The sequence below is a fragment of the Amphiprion ocellaris genome, chromosome 8 (assembly GCF_022539595.1).
Source record: "Amphiprion ocellaris isolate individual 3 ecotype Okinawa chromosome 8, ASM2253959v1, whole genome shotgun sequence".
In the NCBI taxonomy this organism is placed as follows: Eukaryota; Metazoa; Chordata; class Actinopteri; family Pomacentridae; genus Amphiprion; species Amphiprion ocellaris.
This window is the reverse complement of record NC_072773.1, coordinates 3,409,480-3,431,980: the sequence shown is the minus strand read 5'-3', so window position 1 is coordinate 3,431,980 and position 22,501 is coordinate 3,409,480. Positions and strand designations below refer to the sequence as shown.

General features: G+C 38.8%; 2 protein-coding genes across 2 annotated transcripts in view; both read left to right on the top strand.

Moving 5' to 3' along the window:
• Nucleotides 1-200: 200 nt before the first annotated feature.
• On the top strand, nt 201-12,926 carry fkbp1ab (FKBP prolyl isomerase 1Ab). Its single transcript, XM_023293576.3, has 5 exons — nt 201-354; nt 446-493; nt 6,219-6,331; nt 9,012-9,172; nt 11,207-12,926. Exons 1-4 carry the CDS (start codon nt 318-320, stop codon nt 9,138-9,140), a joined length of 327 nt encoding a protein of 108 aa, XP_023149344.1. The 5' UTR covers nt 201-317; the 3' UTR covers nt 9,141-9,172; nt 11,207-12,926.
• Nucleotides 12,927-18,191: 5,265 nt separating this feature from the next.
• Nucleotides 18,192-22,501, top strand: part of sdcbp2 (syndecan binding protein (syntenin) 2) — a 30,494-nt gene continuing 26,184 nt past the window's right edge. Inside the window, exon 1 of the mRNA XM_023293569.3 lies at nt 18,192-18,324. The gene's annotated coding sequence lies outside the window, so the exon portion shown is untranslated. The remainder of the gene's footprint in view (nt 18,325-22,501) is intronic.

Below are 22,501 nucleotides of genomic sequence, written 5' to 3'. Positions count from 1 at the left end.
GCCACTTACTGCCTCCTAGGTGTCACCCACACCCGTAGACTTCCACTAAGGTGTTACCAAGCTCTCACTGACATCCACAGAATCCACAGACTGCCTCTGAAGTTCCACTACCAGCCACTAGAAGGATCCTGACTGTTCCACCGCTGAGCCGTGTTTTATTTTGTAGGTCCTGGCCGGAGGTTGTCGGTGTGTAACGTGACGGATTGACGCGGTTGGTGCGGAGCAGAAATCCTCCTCCGGGGGAGCGGAGTCGACAGACGGACTGCGGAGTGTTGCGGGGTTCAGGGACAGCAGCAGCTCCACGACACGCCGCCGACATGGGAGTCGAGCTCGAGACTATCACCCCCGGAGACGGTAAGCCGTGTTTCTGTTTGCACGATTCTGACAGAGGCGCACAAACAGCGGCTGTCTGTTGCATTAAAGCGCCTCTTTGGTTTCTCCACAGGAAGGACTTTCCCCAAAAAAGGACAGACGTGTGTGGTGCATTATGTGGGTGAGTTTGAAATAAGAAACTTGTCAGTGAGCAGATTGTAGATGCAGCTTCAGGAGGCCGAGCTGCGGGGTGACGGCTGCGGGCAACTGCGTCCAGCAGCCGCATGAAAAATAGCTCAGCGTGGAGAGCCTCCAAGTGTCACTGCAGAACATTGGCAGAACATTATTAGAACATGTGGACGAGTGTCAGGATGCCAGAAAATGTAACCCGTTCGGTGTAAATGTGACAGCAGGGATGGAGACAGCATCAGTGCGTCCTGCGCTCCGGATCCGCCGCTGCGTAAAATAATGCGCGTCCACATAAATTCATCCGTCTCGTCTGGAGAATTAACAAAAGCGAAAGAAACCGAGACGGATTCCGCCGCAGGGTTCACAGAGAGGCCCAGACAGACAGACAGACAGACAGACAGACAGACAGACAGACAGACAGCGGGGCTTTAAATCCTCCTCTGTCTTTGTTGGAGTTTCTCTGGGGTCGCTGGGGGGGCTGGTGGCGTTCAGCTGAGCGGATTATAACCGTCTGGACCTCTGGAATAATGGCACACTGTGTGTTTTTCCTCCTGCACATGCAAAAACAACACGTGAATGACAAGAAATATGTCAAGTATTCCCACACGGAGCACCTCAATGTTCCCTTCAATTCATAATATCTTCGTTTTGCCACTAGAATTCCAGAGTTTTCATCAGTTACATGCTCTTACAGTTCGTGCAGTGGAGTGTAAAGTTGCTCAGGGCTGTGCAATAACAAGAAGACACCATAAAGGACATACTTTAAGAAAAAATTGTCACAAATAATACGTAGGCTGCAGCTAGTGTACCGATATACAATATTACAGCTTCTTTCATGAATGATCAATGTGGTCCATAAAATGTCAACAAATACACAAAGAAATACGTCAATTCCGGACCTACAGAGCTCAAAAAGTCAGTTTAAAATGTCTTTTTTGTCCAACTTACAGTCCAAAACCACAGACTGTATGTAAAAACTGAAAAGATACTCAGTTTATTGTCGTAAAACAGCTCCGACATTCAAAAACCAGACAGACAGAACGTGTGTTTTATTAAACATTCCTGTAATTTACAATATTGACAACGGTGGAACATTTTTCCTGTAATGTTTTATGGAGAATGCTCTTCCATAAAACGTTCCCACAATGATGACAAAGGAAGGACGTTGATGCAGGAGAACATTTTAAGAGCACCGTCAGAGAACATTATCCTGCCTTTAAGAAGAACTTTCTGGTAACTGAATGGAAACTTTGAGTTGAAAACATCACTAGAACTTTCTCAAAACATTTAGAACAAACATAAATCTTGCCAGATGAACAGTTGAAATAAATACGAAAGCACTGGTAAAAGACTAAAAGTTAATATATTGTTGAATTTTCTAAAATTCATGGATAAATAGTTTAATCAGGTAGCTAAAAGTAGCCAGTAAATGGTTAAAATAGCTGCAAATGACAGATAAAGTGCTGAAATTGTGAACTTACAGTAATGAAGAGCTATAAAATAGTAGTTGTAGTGACTATAGTAGTAGACAAATGGTTGAAATAATTGCAAATAAAGAAAGAAATAGCTTGTTATAGTCCCACAGAGCCCAAAATAGACTTCTAAAATGTCTCCTTCTCCAACTGAGAGTTCAAAACCACAGACTGTATATGAATATGTTCAGATTAGTATCAGAAAAAAGCAAGAAAATGAGGAAATAATCACATTTAGTCAGCTGGAACTGATTGTTCTCTTTAGCAGGTACAATATTTCCCATTTTCACCATTGTAGGTTAGCATTGTTAGCATCGTCTAAGTAGCATTAATGTATTATGAACGGACGATGAAAACCTTAAATATCTTCAGTCATCGCCAATCATGAATGTTTGTACCAAAAATCATGTTAGTCCTGATTACTGATGAGACATTTCACTAAAAACAAACAAGTTTGAACATCGCTGGAGGAGAAAAATTCACCAGAATCACTCAGGTGCTCCCTCTGTGGACCACGAATGTACAAAGCTTGACTCCTGTAGCTGCTGAGGATAGATACCTGCATGAAAAGATGGAGAATTTCCAAAGTTTCATTGAAGAAAACACAAATTTGAATGATGCTAAGGTGAAAAATTCGAGAAAGTCATTGGGGTTCTTCCTCTGTGGACCATGAATGTTTCAAACTTGACTATTGCAGCTACTAAAGACACACTTGCATGAAAAGATGGAGGTTTTCCAAAGTTATTATTACTGATGAGACATTTCACTGAAGAAAACACACATTTGAATGTTGATGAAGGTTAGAAATTCAAGAAAATCATTGGGGTTCTCCACTGTGGACAATGAATATTCCAAACTAGACTGCTGTAGCTGCTAAAGACAACACCTGCATGAGAAGGTGGACTATTTCCAAAGTTTCACTGAAGAAAACACAAATTTGAGTGTTGATGAAGGTTAAAAATTCAAGAAAACCAATTGGGTTCTTCCTCTGTGGACCATGAATGTTCCACATTTGACTCCTGTAGCTGCTGAGGATAGCTACCCCCATGAAAAGATGGAGGATTTCTAAAGTTTCACTGAAGAAAATGCACATTTGAACATTACCGGAGGTTAAAAATTCACCAGAATCACTCAGGTTCTCCCTCCCTGGACCATGAATGTTCCACATCTGACTCCTGTAGCTGCTAGCAGATAGCGCTAGCATGCTCTCTGGTGTATTAAAAGAGGCTGCAATTTGAATGCAAGAATAAAATGTAGCATCAGCAGCAAAATGCGGTTTGGAAGGTTTTGCGTCGCAGCGTTGGACTGTAAATTCGTCTGCACCTGTTCTGAGTTTGGCAAAGCTGGTGAGACAGACATAACTCACTCTGTAACACAAGAAGCCTCTTTGCTCCCAGATTATGTAACTGGAAGTAAGAGCCGATTCGGGCCTCGCAGAGTGAAGCATTTTTTTTATTTCTCTTTAGGCATGAGGCTGCATTCTGTTTTCTTTCCTTTCTTTTTTTTACATTTTAATATCCCACCATCGACAGGATTTCCTCTGTGGGCCATCTCCCTTCCTGTCAGCCCTGAAATGCGACATGAAACAGGATATTCCTTTACAGCGGCAGGCCTCCACATCAAAACGTGGATTCTCGGAGGTTTTCAGACGGGCTCTGTCTGCAGGAAAATGGCGTGAAAATGTCATCTCCGTGTTGTTTGCTTTGTGTTGGAAGTGGCTGGCTGTGATGCTCAGATCGGACCTTTCAGCTCCTCCAGATAATTCCATTAAGCTGCTATCTAGATGCTCCCACTCTGCAGCTCGCCAGCCGCCCCCTGATGTGCCCAACAACATGTGCAGCTCCTACACAAACGCACACCTCACACACACACACCGACACACACACATGCTGCAGTGCCGGTGCTAATAACAGCGATAGCGTAAATAGTCTCAGAGGGCTGCTATTCTGCAGATTGATGCTTGTGTGTTTTCCTGACTGTCACAGTGAAATCCAGCCTGCAGACAGCTGCAGCAGCTATTTCTGAGATCCTTGGAATCCCTTCATTTGCGCACTCAGTATATATATACAGCAGATGGATGTCAGAAAAGCTGGAAATATGCATTTGTTTTCCAGCTTCTACGTGCTCAGTGTTAGGGATTGACCTGTATGGGTTTTCCAGCAACGATGCAGATTATTGGTGATAAAAACTGGTATTTGGAGCCGATATACATTAAATGTGAGTCCAGAATTGGAGGACATCTGGGCTTCAAAATGTTTGAAATACAACATGTTATCACCTTTTAGGCTAATATGGGAAATTAGCCAACACTTAGTTAGCCACATTATCATTTATTAGCAGCCATGTTTTGGTCTTTTTAGCTGCACTATGCTCACATGTTAGTTGCTAACTGAGTCTGTCTGCTGTTTGATGCTACCTACAGCAGGTTTTTAGAGTTTTATGGCTGAAATCGAGGTAAAAACAGAACAGCAAGAACTGAGACTGAAACAGAACAGTGAAGTTGACTATTGAGTACAAAAACTAAAAAACAATGTTAAATCTCTGCAAGTTTGTTGCTACATATGATTCCAATAAGTAGTCAAACATCCATTTTTAGTATAAAAGCATTTAATTGTGCCTCTTAGTGCTCCAATATTTCTTTATCACGTTAACTAAAGTCGGCTACTCGGCTCTGTGCAACATCTTGGTGTCTTTGAGTTCATTGTTTGTTTCTATCTTACCATTTTGCACCATTTGCCAAGAGTTTTTAGGGGGAAAAAGCTCTAATAATCAGACTATATATAGCTGATTCCAGAGTTGGAGGACATTTGGGCTTCAAAATTTTTGAAAAATAAACCTTCTTCCTTTACAATTTTCTGCTCCATATTTATCAATAATAGGTAATAAACTATCAAAGGCTTGATTGGCTCAGCTTCCACATCAATGGTAGCATTTTTATTCCATGTTTTCTGTGTTGTTTGCTAACCCTACTCTAATCACAGTAACAGGGTTGCTAATCCATGCTAATGTGATCTTTTTCTCAGCAGTAGAAGCTAGATATTTAGCTGCTGTTACTGCTGACCAAGAGGACAAACTGACTGATGGAAAACAGTCCAAAGAATTAGTCTGATCCTGATAATATGAGGTAGAGTGAGACATTCAATCAAGGCTGACAATGTTCTGTCATGTGATTCACTGTTTTCTTCTTCTTCTACCAGCTAAAAAGGTTATGCTACCAGTGTTGTTGTGGGACACACGTTCCATGTATAGTAATTATTATCTAAAATATTATGTGGATTTAAAAAAAAAACCCACACAATTACAAGAGACATCAATGAAAAAAATAATACTAAAAAAATGAGATTTAAATTTCATTTTAACTGTTTTATTTGAGATTCAGTTTGGTCATCAGGGGGGTGGAACAGGAGAAAATGTCATTTATGGGGGAATTCCAGACTGATTTGTGTGTTTTTAAAAATATCTTCAAACATTCTTTTCTCCTAGTTTTCTTAGATTTGGTCTCAGGACAAAAACATTTACGCAACAACTGCATGTTTTAGTATTTTGTACATGGATTATTTGAAACTTGATAGGTGGGACGTAAAATGTCCTCCAGCTCTGGAATGATCCATGTAATGTTTTAAAAGCATGTGATATCAGAGAACACGTCGTTCATAACTAGATTCCTTCATTAATAAGGTGACTATAACTGAATATGTAAAATAGAAATAGGATTGATTAAATCAGGACGCTTTCCTCTGTTTTTGTGACTAAGATTATGATTTACAGGCAGTTGTATCTTCTGTTCTTCTCTATTTTCTTAATCTTTCTCTGTTCTGTCACTTTCATTACCTACTAAGGTCCAGATCTTAAAGCTTTATTAATTGTTGTTTTCCAGACTCTGTTTCATGTTCATCAGTGGCTAAGCTGTTAGCATAGTGTTAGCCACTGTGAGAGGAGCTGATTTCCTGGTTTGTGTTTCTTGTTCAGTTTTTCTGCTTAAAAGACCAAAGAGTGACGACAGACAGAGAGAGGAGGCTGATCAGACCTGAAGCAGAGAATTTAATTAATCAATAATTGCTCAAAAAATGCCAAATATAGGCCACGATTATTGGCCGGACTGATAATCGGTCTATCCCTACTGAGCATTATATGTTTGCATATAATACATATCCATATGTTTAAAAACAAACTTCTGCAGCAGAAATTCTCCAGTAGATGGATTCTTTCTGATTCTGTACTTCTGTTTGTCTTCTTTTTCGAAAGGCTCCCTGACAGACGGACGGAAGTTTGATTCATCTCGCGACAGGGACAAGCCTTTCCGGTTCCAGATCGGCAAGCAGGAAGTGATCCGAGGCTGGGAGGAGGGTGTAGTGCAGGTAATGTTGGAGAACTCTGGATATTTTCTATTCTAGAAAAGGCCACAAAACTGCCTTTTACAAAGTGAGTATGCTGGACACTTGTCTGAGGTCACTAAAGAAGGTGTTGTCATGGTGCCCTTGACTAGCTGAACCCAACTATGAACTTCCTGCCTCCTCTGGTCACTAGAGTATTTAACAGTAAGAGGAACGAGATACTACAGCTAATTTACAGTACTTTCAATGTGTATCAGATTTGGGCTTGGTATTTGCAAATAATATGTACTAAATGGCTCAGACGTCTGGTCAACAGTATGTTAAGGAGAACTGATTTATAGTCAATGGCACAAAACATACAGAATATCTACAAAACTGCCTTTAAACACAGAAGGAAAAAAATTCAAGGTGCCTAGTAGCTCATTCATCCATCCATCCATTATCGATGCACTACTTCGTCCTCATTAGGGTCATGGGGAGCTGGAGTCTATCCCAGCTGAGTTAGAGTGAAGGCAGGGGACACCTGGACAGGTAACACTCTATCGCAAAGCTACATATACAGCAGGGCATGGACTCTAACGCGTAAATTACAATTAATTAATTACAGAAAAAATAGCACGTTAAAAAAAATAATGCATTTAATCGCACCTTTCTCAGTTCCCTAATTAATGGCACACCGGTAACACTAATGAACTCCAGCCCAGTAGGTGGCGATAATGAACTTAAAGTCTTTCCTGCCGCGAAGGAGATACCCAGGAAACGTCGGACCAACATGGCGGCTCAGTTGCAAGCTTTCTCTTTTATTACGTAAACTGTTCAGCACAAAGTATTTCTGAAAGCATTTAAAGTGACAAGCTGTTGAATCTGTCCTCGTTTTAGTTCAATGACTGGTTTAGACGTTTAACCAGAGTTTCATGATGCGTCGGACCTCCGCTCCTTGTGCTGCATTAGCATAAATGAAACTACTTTATGCAAATGAGCTCTGGAGCGACGCACCATACATTAGCTATGACAGTTCTAGTAAACAGTGCCGCCATCCCATAATAGACCACTTTTCAAGACATTGAAAGTGTTTGAGTTTACAAAAACTCTTAAAATGTTGAATATATTTGCTATAATTGGACGCTGAGTTTGCAGTAATCTGTGAATGTAGCAAACAGATGAAAAATGCAGATTGATAGAAATGAAACAAACATTTGGGTTTTTTAGGTTCACATTTATGTCTATCAGTTCAGTCAGCAAACAAAATTTGAGTTGAAAAACTTTACTTATTGTGTCAAATATTGCTATTTGACTAAAATGTCATTAATTAATTAAAAAACCTCTAATTGTTTCGAAAAAAATTTTAAATCGCGTCCCACCTCTAATATACAGACAAACAATCACACTCATGTTCACAACTACGAACAGTTTAGAGTTACCAATTAACCTCAGCATGTTTTTGGACTGTGGGAGGAAGCTGGAGAACCCAGAGGAAACCCACACATGTACAGGAGAACATGGAAACTCCATGCAGAAAGATCCCGGGAAGGCCGGGACGTGAACCAGGGATCTTCTAGCTGCAAGGCGACGGTTCTAACCACCAAGCCACCGTGCAGCCCTTAGCCTGTACATGTTGCATTCAAGATCAATGAAGAAACACTGGACAAAAGAACACGCAATTAATGTGCAAATCATGCTGGTCGAAGAAATAGAAAGAAGGTGCGAAAATGCTGGTATTTACAAAAAAGGTGCAACAATTGTTGGTATTTATGGACAATTGTGGACTACAAATAAAACTACAAATGAGGCTGACATGATGTGGCCTCAGATAGAATCAGTTTAAATTACAGTTTTTTTATGCATCCATTTCTGCAGCTCATCTGGATCGATGGCATGTTCATAGATGATCTATATTACAAGGAAATGTTAACTACAGCATGAAAAAACAAGCTATGAATGTCATTAATGTGATGTCCTCCGCAAATAATGTTTGACTTCATAATCTCCTCAGGTTTCTTTCTTTGGTTGTGGAAAATGTGTTAAATTGCGTTCTATGTGGTCTTAAATAAATGCAATGTAGCGAAACCTGCAGATGCTGCACTGATGATATAATGAAGTGGCAGCCAATATGAATGTTTGCTTTTGTGAAACGATGCAAATTCTACATGTTGCATCAATTTATCCCCTCAGAAGACGCGCCGCAGCGTGTTTATGAATGCCAGACAGATTCTGGGAATAAAAAGTCATGCGGCTAAGTGGCTCCAGCAGTCAGGATTCAGAGGCAAACGTAATTGTGCCGGAAGAAAGAAGATGCATTTTGCTGCTGATAATGTTGTTGTTCCATTATCGAGTGTTTTCACTCAGCAGGCTTTCCATTAACTCTGCACACACTGGAGTTCACACACAACTCAGACCTGCATTTATCTGCATTTATATGAGGCGGCTGCTGCTACGGATTCATGACAGCAGCTTCAGATGCTCTCTGCACTGTGTGGGATCTTCAGTAAGATTAAAGCGGTGAGAGTTGGTGCGCTGAGGATTGGATTTAGCGATACTGAAGCATCGTTAGTAAACAAGATGTTTTCTCTGCCACTTTCACCGTCTCCTGTGGCTTCTCATCTGATTTACACTGCAGAGAAAGTATGATGATCCAATTAACTGTATCTTCCAGCTGCTCCATAATAACTGCTGTCTTTCTCCGCTGCCTGTTTGGCGTCTGCAGATGAGCGTCGGTCAAAGAGCCAAGCTGACCTGTTCGCCCGACTACGCTTACGGAAATAGAGGCCATCCGGGCATCATCCCCCCGAACGCCACCCTCATCTTCGACGTGGAGCTGCTGGGTTTGGAATGAAACGACTCCACGGCCCATTTCTTCTGTGTTGTGTAAGTAATCTGAAGCAACTCACAACCTGACCGTTACTGTTGGTTGCGCAAGTTTTGTTTTTAAGGCTTAGAAACTCCAGGAAGTGGCACAGTGAAAGTGAAAAATGCAGAATAGATGGTGATACTGATAGTCGGTTATTTTAACAATCTACAATCTGATGGTTTTTCACATCCTGATAAACTTTGTTGTCGGTTGCTTAGTTGCTAATGAGAAAAGAGATGCAGACCATCAACGTCTGGCACAGAATTGTCTAAAAAACAGTTTGTAGTTCAGCTGAGGAGCTTGAATACAATTAGATGAGCAACACAGCTAAAAACCCGAGGCAGCTTCCTTCATTTTAGACTCTTTCTGTTCCCTCATGGCTGTGATTTTACATCTCAAATGTCTCCAGAGTTAAACTCAACATGAAAAATCCACCCTCTAATAATCCTGCCAGTTCATTTGAAATGAAGTCAAACTCAGTTATTTTAAATGCTGATCTGCCATTGCCTTTACTGCTGTATAATAGTTAAAATAAATGTTTATGTTTTCTGTCATTCAGGCAGCTACTTGTTATTAACTTTGTTATTTGACCACATTAAGAAAATGAACTTGCAGAAAGCTGTGAATTTTTTTGGCTTTTTGTCAAACAGGGACCTTGGGAGTGTATTTAATGAAAACTCAGTTATTGAGATTTGTGTGCAGACTGCTTGAAAACATGCTCATATTAATGAGCTGTGTTGGAAATTCATTAACAACAAAATCAAATCATATAATATATATACACTACTGTTCAAAGGTTTGGGGCCACCCAGACAAGTTCATGTTTTCCAGTAAAACTCACACTTTAATTCATGTGCTAACATAACTGCACAAGGGTTTTCTAATCATCTAAAATGACTGCTGTCGGAGGCACCTCTTTTTAAAACTGCATTATTCGGTTTATATACATCTACAGCTACTTTTATTAGGATCATAACTTACAAATACACACAACTTTACGTCTGCAGTAACAGAAAAGGTTTGCCTCTCTGAAACTTTACTGCTTCTTGTAAACAATTATTTGTGGCCCCCAATAAATGTCTGCAGTTTACAGCATAATCAGGTATGACATTTCTAATGCTTTAGGCAGCATTGCTCTCAGTCTTTAGGCTGTGTGTGTTAGGTATGTCTAACATTGTTGTTTAGACGGTAATTAACCCCAAACTTTAGAACGGTAGTGTATATATTCATAATTTTATTAATGATCATACTGTTCATTCTCTAACTTGCATGTATTTTGATATTAATATAGTAACATTCACTGTTTATTCTGTAGTCTCTCTATATACGTGGTGTCTCTAAAGTCTGGACACATAGGAAATCTCATTAACTATAATTTTTTTTTGCCTCCACAGATTAAATATGGCTTTGTGGAAAGAAGAAAGAGTTGGACTGGTACTTCTCAGTGGACGTGAAGGATGGACATATCCAAAGATAGGGTTAGGAAAGTGATCTTTTGGGGCTAGCACAGACTTTAGCCATGACCTATTATTTAGTTTCGGCTGATACATTTGGTTTGTTCATGACACTGCCCATTTCTTTAAACTTTTTAATCACCTTCACCACTGTAGAAAAGCCAAGAGGAATCCTTCATGGATGACATGCATTAAATTCAGCTGCTATCTTTCCATATGTCCATCCTTCACGTCCACTGAGAAGCACCAGTTCAACTCTTTCTTCTTTCCACAAAGCCATATTTAATCTGTGGAGGTGAAAAAATTATAATTAATGTGATGTCCTAAGTGTCCAGACTTTAAGGACACCCTGCATTTATATAAGTATACTATCCTTCACTATTTATTCTATAATGTGTATTATTTCTAATATTCTCACTGATCATTCTGTAACTTCATTATATGTTTATGAATAGTTGTGGTTCTGGTGCATTTCATTGTGAAGTAATTGTATTTGTTAGATGACGAAGCTGATCGTACGTCTAAGTCTGATCTAAAGTTCTATATGAGTGTTTAAGTCTGTTTTAAGGTAAAATCTTGTCCTTGTTATGTCTCCAGGTGACTCCCTACCTGGGCGACCTGGAGAGAAGCTGAGGAGAGTCTGCACTTGATTCTATACGAGGCTGGAGTCTATAGTCCACTACTTACTTCATCAGACTTTGACAGTTTATCTTATTTTGTCTCTGTGACTGAGTTCATATTTTTTTTTCCATCCTGATTCTTCCTCTACAAACTATGGGCCATAACCTTACAAACCTCCATGTTCTTAAAACTTTGAATTGTTTTTGAAGTTGCTTTTTCTTTGTGTTTTGTTGAAGCGCTGGTTGTGCATGGTTACGCTGAGAAATACAAAAATACCAATGAACCGCTCGCAGCGACGTTCGTCTCTCTTCACGAGTCGATGCGCACCGATGTTAAAATGTTTGACGGCTTGTTGTATTTACAAAAATGAGAAGACGTACAAAATTAAAATGAAAAGCACACATTTGTATCCCAGCTTTAAATTGGATCAAATGAAGTCAGATAGTGGTTAACTTAGTATCTACCTACAGTGGAACATCAGGTAAATGTGCACTACCGTTCAAAAGTTCTGGGTCACTTTGAAATGCCTTTGTTTTTGCAAGAAAGGCAGTTTTTTTCAGTGAAGATAACATTAAATGAATGATAAATCCAGTCCAGACATTGTTAATGTGGTAAATGACTATTCTAGCTGGAAACAGCTGATTTTTAATAGAATATCTCCATAGGGGTACAGAGAAACATTTCCAGCAACCATCACTCCTGTGTTCTGATGCTACATTGTGTTAGCTAATGGTGTTGAAAGGCTCATTGATGATTAGAAAACCCTTGTGCAATTATATTAGCACATGAATAAAAGTGTGAGTTTTCATGGAAAACATGAAATTATCTGGTTGACCCCAAACTTTTGAGTGGTAGTGTAGGTAGTTATTAAGTTCCACCTGCCTGCAGTGAAATATCAGGTAAATGAAGTGCAACACAGGAGTCTGCTACATAAAATGGGCATTTCTGTATAAAACCACCGTGTTTTCTTTTCGTTAAAGTTGCTAAGCGATGTGTGAGAGGTCATTGGCTCATAGAGAACCAGTCACAGTTGTAGATAGCTCTAATGTGTGCCTAAATATTCTTGCCAGACACGTGGTTACAACTGTCTGCATGTCGTAGACCCGACGGAAACCTTAGTAAGTTCGAAAGCTTTGCATCCGATTTATTATTGCCTTCTCATCTCGCCAAGTCTTTAAACCCCATTTAAAGCCATAAACAGGTTGAACGGTGCAAAGATGGGATTTGCGTTGACGCGCATCAATTGGAGCTTTGTTATTTTTTTTGTACAATAAAAAAAAGGAAAGAAAGAAGAAGGGAAAATGCTTGAAATTTACAAGGGGAATCAATCACCCGGTGACGTCCCCTCATCTTATTTTGTGTAACAACTTCAATTATGTATTTTTCAAATGCCAACTTTCTATCTCTAAGAATCAACAAAGTTAGTTTTTTTTCCTCGCCATTGTCAGTAAAGTACCACACTGCCTAACTGAAGTCTGTGCTGTGGTAAAAAACAACAAATATGCTGACACACAGGCGTCCTCGTGGGTTTTTGTATCTCTAATAAATAGTTTTAAATGGAGTTTAAATGAAGGAATCTGCTGGCCTGGCTGTCTGATATTGACCGTGGCTGCTGTCAATGTAATTCTGTGCTCAGACGTTACTGTATGCAGGCTAAACCAATGAAGACATATTTAAATAAAAGAAGTGCTCTCCAGAGGACTGTTGAAGTTTTTTTTTAGAGAGATATACACTACTGTTGGAAGTTTGGACACACCTTCTCATTTAATGTTTTTTTCTTTATTTTCATGACTATTTACATTGTAGATTCTCACTGAAGGCATCAGAACTATGAATGAACACAGATGGAATTGTGTAGTAAACAAAAAAGTGTGAAATAAGTCATAACATGTTTTATATTTTAGATTCCTCAAAATATCCACCCTTTGCTTTGATTCCTGCTTTGCACACTCTTGGCATTCTCTGGATGAGCTTCATGAGGTCGTCTCCTGAAATGGTTTTCACTTCACAGATGTTCCTTGTCAAGGTTCATTTGTGGAATTTCTTGTCTTAATGGGGTTGGGACAATCAGTTGTGTTGTGCAGAAGTCAGGTTGGTCCACAGTTGACAGCCCTATTTGAAAACTGTTAGAATCCATATTATTGGAAAGAACCAATTAGCTAAGTAAAGAGAAACGACAGTCCATCATTACTTTAAGAACTGAAGGTCAGTCAGTCCGGAAAACTTCAAGAACTTTGGATGAATCCTCAAGAAACCATCTAGGAACTACCCAGGAACCTACGACGAACCATCTAGGAACTACCCAGGAACCATCTAGGAACTACCCAGGAACCTATGAGGAACCATCTAGGAACTACCCAGGAACCATGTAGGAACTACCCAGGAACCATCTAGGAAATACCCAGGAACCTACGACGAACCATCTAGGAACTACCCAGGAACTTACAAGGAACCATGTAGGAACTACCCAGGAACCTATGAAGAGCCATCCAGGAACTACTCAGGAACCTACGAAGAACCATCCAGGAACTACTCAGGAACCTACGAAGAGCCATCCAGGAACTACCCAGGAACCTACAAAGAACCATCCAGGAACTACCCAGGAACCTACGAGGAACCATCTAGGAACTACCCAGGAACCTGTCGGGGACCATGTAGGAATTTCCCAGGAACCTATGAAGAACCATCCAGGAACTACCCAGGAACCATCTAGGAACTATCCAGGAACCTATATGGAAGTCCATCACTACTAACACATGAAGGTCAGTCCATCAGGAACATTTCAAGAACTTTGAATGAATCCTCAAGAAACCATGTAGGAACTACCCAGGAACCTATGAAGAACCATCTTGAAACTACCCAGGAACCTACGAGGAATCATCTAGGAACTACCCAGGAACCCAGGACTTTGAATGTATCTCCAAGTGCAGTCGCAAAAACCATCCAGCGCTACGACCAAACTGGCTCCATGAGGACCTCCCCAGGAAAGGAAGACCAAGAGTCTCCTCTGCTGCTGAGGAAAAGTTCATCCGAGTCTCCAGCCTCAGAAATGGAAAGTTAACAGCAGCTCAGATTAGAGTCCAGATAAATGTCACACAGAGTTCTAGTAGCAGACACATCTCTAGATCAGCTGTTCAGAGTCGCTGCATATCTTTCACTTTAAATCAGTGTCTAGTTGTGGCCTGGTAAGTTTCAGATATCTAACAGTTTAAGGTTCCCACATGGTTTCATGAGAAAAAAAGCAGTTTTACACCCAAATAGCTAAAATTTACTTACTATTTTCCCTGAAAAGCAAAGATTTGAGAAGAGGCTACCTACTAAACCAGCTAAATTATAGATAAAATAATTCAAGCTGCAAAATTCCACTTACACATCGATGTATCCACAGTTTTATATTTAGCCACATCTTGATGCAGCCGAAGTACTTTCAGGTGCATTTAGCTTATGTGGTATTTGACTAATTCAAGAATTATACATTCTCTGACTATACTGCATGTCTGAACTATTTGATTTTTTAAGCGTATTTATTAGATTTATCTTTACAAACACTAAAATGCATCAAAACAGTGATCATACATGCATAAATTCTATAGTTTCATGTAATAATGTACATAAAAAATCAAAAATCTTGCAACAGATGGCTGATATTCCACAAACTTCAAAATTCTTACAAATTTGATCTGTTGTCGAATGTAAATTACATGCAACTGATATTCCAAAAACACTAAATTGATCACCAACTAAATGTTGGTACTTTTTTAATCATTCGCTGCAGTAAAATGTTCTTCTTTGCAGTAAAAGTAAGAACAGCTTCAGTCTGTTTTCTGTATGGAAGTTCAAGGATGACAGAAACTGGATCTCATCCAATATTTTTTTAATTTCAGATAAAATATTGCACCAGTATCTTTGTAGTTTACTGCATAGCCAGTAGCAGAATCAGAAATACCTTACTGACCCATGAGGATGCTCCAATTTAAAGACCTAAAAATTGGAGCCGGAGCAAAAACACAAGATAACAATGGGTCAAAATAAGAAATACTATGTTTTGATTCATTCGGAATGTGTTTACATGTTTTTAATCTTTGTGTACCTCCATTAAACCACTTTTCATGTTCAAAAAAAATCATTATTTTACATGTTGAATGCAACAGTTAATTGTTTCCTCCCATTCAAGCTCCTCCAGTCATGATGCCTGAAAACGTAACAACGAGGAGCGGCTAATGCAACTTTTGGTTGTTGTTGATGGTGAACCAAGATGGACAGCGAGCGGGTGATGTTTTGCCCGTTTTGTGGGGAACATATGAACCGATTGACGCGGTTTTGTTTTTCATGTGGTCGGTCTTTAGAGTGTTTAAATGGCGCAGATCAGACCGACAGAGTGCATTAGCCGCTCCTCGTCGTCACTTCCGGTTCAACCCCGGAGTTGGGACATTCCCTTTCCGGTTAAATTTGGATTTGTAAAAGTGTTTTTGGACTTGTAAAAGTGTTTTGTCGCTTGTAAATTTGTCTTGGAGGTTGTAAAAGTGTTTTGCATTATGTAAATTTGGTTTGCACCTCTCGGCCACCGTAGTAAGAGACGACAGAAGTTACATTCAAAATAAAGATACTAAATTTAAGAACTGAAACTAGTGGCAACAGGAAATTTTCCCCCAAAGAGCAGCATCACTGACACATCCTGCCTCCTACCTAAGACCAAGACTGTCCTGTTTGACATGTTTTGTTTCAGTTCAACACAGATTTTACGTGTCTTTTATTAACCTTTTAGTCATTTTTGGATGTTTTTGTGGTCATTTTTGGGTTGATTGTTTTGTCTATTTGTAGCTTTTTTCATCTCTGAGTTTGTTTCGTGTCTGATAAGTTGTTTTGTGTGTCTCTGCACTTTTCTGTAGTCATTTCAGTCACTTTGTATAGTTTTCTGATATGTTTATCAGTTTGCAGCTGTATTCACCAATCAGTCCATGAGTTTTAATTATTTATTGATTGATTTATGTGCAATCCTGGTGTTGTTGAGGATGAGTGTAATTTTGTGTTTGACCTGAGCAGCCATCATGTGGCGCCGTTTTTTAACGAGGAGAGCTTTTATTTTGTAGATCTGTGTGTTGGTTGTGTCTTATGAACTCACACTGACTGGACGCCACATCATTCAGGAAGCTTCAGTTGATTAGTGAAGAAAAAATAACCATAAGGAGGAGATCAGGGTCTAAATGTAGTGCAGACGGTTCCAGTTCTGTCAGGCAGTCAGACCAGCACTGTATAATTTATGCTGGTTGTATCTTATCAAAATTATTTATCCTTTAAACTTATTCCACTGGTCCCTTCACGTTGCTCTGCACTTTTACTGCTGTTTTTGCACTTATGGTTCGATATTAAACTGCATCTTGTTGTCTTAATACTTGAACAGTCACTTTCTAATATGCTTAAATAATTTATGAATTAAAATTTTCTGAGAACCAGCCACAGTGGATTTTGAAATTAAATTTTAAATTGATGCATTTGACAGTGAATTTTGTTCAAATTTATACTTTAAATTTATACTTCTGCAATAACCATAAGGGGAAAATTTTTAAAAATTGGATTCAACATAAAGAAAAGTAACTTTGTTTAAAATATTCAATGTAAAAATGCATCTTAAAATAGCATTTCCTTTTTCAGTGACAGAAGTATCGCACAAATATCGACCAAACTGTCAAAAATGAAACTTGAAAAAAAAAAAAATCTTTAGTGTCTTTAGAGAACGTTTCCTGCCTTTAAGGAGAACATTCTGGGAACTGAAAGAAAAGTTCCTGCTGAAAACATTAGTCAAACGTTACACAAAGGGAAGATATTCCCAAAGCAACAGTCAGAAAATGTGTTCAGAAAAGTGGAGAACTGGAGAACATTATTAGAACTTTGCATGACTTTCTTACAGTGTTTTAAGAACAGATAAAATCCATCTAGATAATCCATAATGGTACAGATCAGTGTTTTATTTACACAATGCTGTGTACAAAATGGTTCAGTAGCAGTCAACAACAGCAACAAACAACAACAGGTGAACGCTTGAGGCAAGGCAGGAAGAAAGTAAATAAATGAAAAATTTAAAGAATAAACAAGAAAAGAAGAAGTAAACTAAGTTAAAAGAAAAAAATCTATAGTTTAAATTCATCACATAAGGCTTTAGTTTTCACAGCGTTAACATCTGTGCAAAATTCAAGAGTGTCCAAGTAGGATTCAAAGTAGGTTTTAAAGACCACAAAGTTGGGTTTCGACTGGCAAATCTGCTAGCATGAATATGAAATTTTGCCAACAATGAAATGAGATTAACAACAAACAATTATTAACAGGCAAATTATTAATATAAAAAACAAATAAAATATATTCAATTTTAAAGTTCAGAGTAAAATCCAATTTTCTGTTAACAAAAAGACTGATATCACACCAAAAATTGACTGAATGCACATTCCCAAATCAGATGAGCTAATGTTTCATCAGCATTGTGACAAAATGAACAAAGAGGGTCAATATTTATCTTATACTTAACCAGGGCAGAATTAACTGGATAATACATGTGGAACAATTTCAATGATTCCTCTCACACCTTCTTCCAGATGAAAAACTTCCTAGGAAATAAGCATACTTTGTCCCAGTCCACATCAGAACAGAAATTATTCAAAAAAAAAAAAAAAAGATAGAAGCTGGCTTACAAATTGTGTCCCTTTGAATTATTTCTCTAAAGCATTTATTATTGTTTTTGTTTTGTTTTTTTTACTCAAAAAGGGGATCTGAATTTCCTATGTATAATTGTGATTGAGCAATTTGAGGGGTAAAAACTGGTGAACGTCTGGTAGATGATAGTGAGGTTTCAAACCTGAAGGAATAAGCACAGATCAGTTTCATGTGTTTTTGTTGTTTCTGGTGAGTCAGGGGTCATGTGACCGATACGGGGCGTGGCCTACAACGTCAACACTGATTGACGTGTTCCTCACGACCAGGAAGCCAGCGGTGACGTCACTTTCCAGAAGTCCCCTTCAGGTCCAGCGACGGAGACACGGAGAACCCAGCAGAGCAGAGACTACCGACTGTTTGGAGCCGATACCGCCGCCGAGACGTTACAGGTGAGGACCGTCTTCACCAGATCCTTGAGCCGAAGCCTCCCTAACGGTCGCTCCCGTCACACCGGGCTCGGTTCGCCAAGCCAGGCTAGCGTCTCCGCGGTTAGCTAGCTCCGTGCCTCCCCGCTGTTTATGTCGGAACAAAGACGGTCTGCTCGGCGGCTCCGTTAGCTCCGTCCTCCCCCTGGAAACCTCCCAGCCTTATTAGAGTTTAAATATTTACTCCTAAGTAACGTCTCTGTCTTCTTTAAAAACGAGCTAATTCTAACGGACGCGGGGTAATGTTAGCTAACGAAGATTTATTGTTAATCTCATCGAGACTCAACATGAAGCTAAAGCTAAACACAGACATTCCTGTTAATTAGATTATTAAATACACAGAATATTAAGATTATAATTAGGCTGTATTATTCTAGCAGCTCCTGTGTTGTTATAGCGTTAATACGGCAGCTAAAATCCCCTGTTTATGTACAGGTTAACGGTGTGTTTGGTGGCTGTACGTCTATTGAATGTAATGTTATTTAACCGGAGCAGTGATCAGGGTGTGGGTCTGCTCCCAGTCCCCCCAGTCCTCCCTCCTTCCCTCTCCGGGTCTTTCCCAGCCGTGTCAGTGGACCGGAATGAGCTGCCAACAAGAGCACATTCTTGGATCGCACCGATTCGTTCAGGCTCACTGAAGTTAGTTTCTCTTTTTCCTCCAAAGCTTTTCTCGAGAGCTGCATGCAGTGGCAGAAAGTAACCGAGTACTCAGCTACAGTTTGGAGTATTTCTGTTTGATGAGACTTTACAGCTCTATTCCCCTTCTTACTCCACTACAACAGCTGTAGTTATTATCCGGTGCAATTTTACTTTGCATTCGGTGTAAGTTTCGTTGGTCTGGAAGTTTTTAGGAGCCTTATTTCTCTCTAAACCTCCCACATGGTTTCATTTACAAAACAAAGAGGTAAAAATGTGCTTCATATTCTACCAGAAAAGTCCCAAGGTTCGTAAACACCACACTGAACTAGTTTAATTGTTTGTAAAATAGTAAGAAGTGCAAAATTCTGTAGCTAAAGATACAGCTGTTAACGTGGATTATATTATAGATGTATTTTATATACGATTTATCTGATTTTTGACCATTTTACAAGCAAGTAAACTACGGTAGTTCAGTGTGATGTTTACCAACTGTGGGACTGAGTCTCCTCTCAAATGTTTGCTTTTTTTGTAGAATATTAAGCACATTTTTACCTCTTTGAGTTTTAAATAAAACTATATGGGAAGTTTAAGTAAGTAAAACTGCACAAAGTTTATGTAAATATTAGTAGCTTGACTGGTTAAGAGTTTGAAAACCATTTATCTTGAGCAGTTTTACTTCATAGATCAGTGTCTAGTTTAGGCCCTGAAAGTTTTCAGATGTCTGAGAGATTTCAAGAGTCTAATTTTCTCTCTAAACATCCCACATGGCTTTGTTTAAAACCCAGAGGTAAAATGTGCTTAGTATTCCACCAGAAAATTAAAAATTTTTAGAGGAGATCCAGTCCCATGGTTGGTAGACGTCATGCTGAGCAGGTTTAATTGTTTGTAAAATGGTCAAAAATCATCTAAATTGTATATAAAAAAAGTAAAAAATTGCAAAATTTCACTTAAACGTTGATACATCCATGTTAACAGTTTTATTAAGAGTTTAAAAACCATTCGTGCTGTTTTACTTTAAATCAGTGTCTAGTTGTGGCACTGTAAGTTTCACGTCTACGAGTTTTTAGGTGTGATATTTTCATCCTGATTTTCCCAGATGGTTTCATTAAAACTAAAAGGAAACAATTTGTGATCTAAATAGGTCAAAATTATCTAATGATTTACCAGAAAAGCAAAAATTTGAGATGATATTCAGTCCTTAGCATGGTAAGCACCATGATCAACTAGTTTACAACTCTATAATTCTACAGTTTCATTTAGCAGACGGTTTTATTTAAAGTTCAGTTGGTTTTTTTGTAGTGAAAGTGCAAAGTTGTGCATTGCATTGCAGAACAGGTATTTTTAGATGTCTAATTTTGGCCCTGTAAGTTTTACATGTCTAAGAGTCTATAGGAGTGATATTTTAATTCTAATCTTCCCACATGATTTCATTTACAACAAGAAGAAAACAATTTGAGATCCAAATAGGTCAAAGTTATCAGATATCTGAGAATATTTTAGAGAAAAACAGTTGAAGACCCAAAAGCTTAAAATTGATTTTCTATTTTACGAAAAGAGCAAAGATTTGAGAGGAGCCCTAGTCCCTAAGAGACACCGAACCAGCTAAATTGCTTTTAAAAAGCTGCAAAAGTCTGCTTCCACATCCATGCTTCAATATTAACCATTATCAGCCACAGACAGTATTTTGTTCTGTGTATTTTACTTTCAATCGGTGTCTAGTTGTGGCCCAGAAAGTCTCAAATGTCTGGGAGTTTTAAGGAGTGGCATTTCCTCTATAAACTTTTCACAAAAAACCAAACAGAGAAAAAATTAACTTAATATTTTACCTGAAAAGCAAATATTTGAGTAGAGACCTGATCCCTAGGATGGTGAGCACTATGTGGAACTCTCTGAACTGTAAAAAAAAATTCGGCTTTGCGTTGTAGAATAGGAAATTTTAGTGGTTATTATTGGCAACTTTGCATGTAAAGAGTTAACATTTAAAGCCACACGATGAAGGCTTAATTTACAACATTTTTGTCTTTAAATCAGTCTCTAGTTGTGATCTTCTATTTTTCACATGTCCAGCAGGCTTATAGGAGTGTCATTTCCTCTGTAAGCTTCCCACATACTTTGATTAAAATACAAAACCACAGAGATTCAAATTTACTTTATATTTTACCAGAAGAACAAAGATATGTGAATAGGCAACACATTGACCGAGCTAAATTGTGTATAAAATAGTTAAAACTGCAAAATTCTTCAGTATTAACAGTGTTTTAATCAGCCAAAGGGGGAATTTTATTACGGAAGAAGGATTTCTAGGTACACTACTGTTCAAAAGTTTGGGGTCATCCAGACAATTCCATGTTTTCCATGAAAACTCACACTTTTATTCATGTGCTAACATAACTGCACAAGGGTTTTCTAATCATCAATGAGCCTTTCAACATCATTAGCTAACACAATGTAGCATTAGAACACAGGAGTGATGGTTGCTGGAAATGTTCCTCTGTACCTCTATGGAGATATTCCATTAAAAATCAGCTGTTTCCAGCTACAATAGTCATTTACCACATTAACAATGTCTAGACTGGACCTCTGATTCATTTAGTGCTATCTTCATTGAAAAAAACTGCTTTTCTTTCAAAATTAAGAACACTTCTAAGCAACCCCAAACTTTTGAACGGTAGTGTACATTTAGTTGATGTGATAAAGATATTTTTAATGCCAGACTTTTACTAGTAATGGTGTATTTTTACATTTTTTTTTACCTGTACTTTTCCTTGCACAAAAGCTTCTTCGTCTAGGTTTCCTTTTAACGTTTCAAACAACGCCAGTTGTCCCCTTCGGTTGAACTGCAGCTGCAGAAATGACTCAAGGATTAGGTTATGTCATCTGGCCAAACACTCATTTTTTCCAGGCTTATTCACTTACCTCTGGCCTGTTAGTCCACATTAGGGTGGGATATGAAGCAAGCAAACAAACGCAGCTGTAAAGTAAACAGTGGAAGGTATTAAAATGACCCTCTGTCCACCAACACAATGATGCGCTTGTCTGAGGACCGACAGTGATAGAATGGAGTGGTGGCTGTAGTGGCTGGTGGAGTGAGACGTCGCATTGATGCCATTGTGGTCGAGTGGTTTACTTATTTTAGAGTCCATGCCGTTTTACGGACTGGTGTCAAAATGGAACTCTGACTTCATATCGGACCAACGTGTTACATCAGGTTTTCTACATGACTGTCTTTAGTGTTTTTCAATAGGTTTTAGGATTGTCTGAGCCTGGAGTTAGGTCACAGTTGTTGTTTTTTACATTATGCTGACATTTTGTTTTCCAGTTTCTTATTGAGGAACAGATGTCTTGTGACTGTGACCCAGTTGTCACAGTGTGGTGAAAGAAATCATAAAAAGCATAATAAATGGGCTGTAAAGAATTGATTACACTCGGTTTGCTTTTTCAGTTTTTTTGGGGGTAGCTCACTTCTGATTTTCTGATGATTCTCCCTTAATTTATGACATTA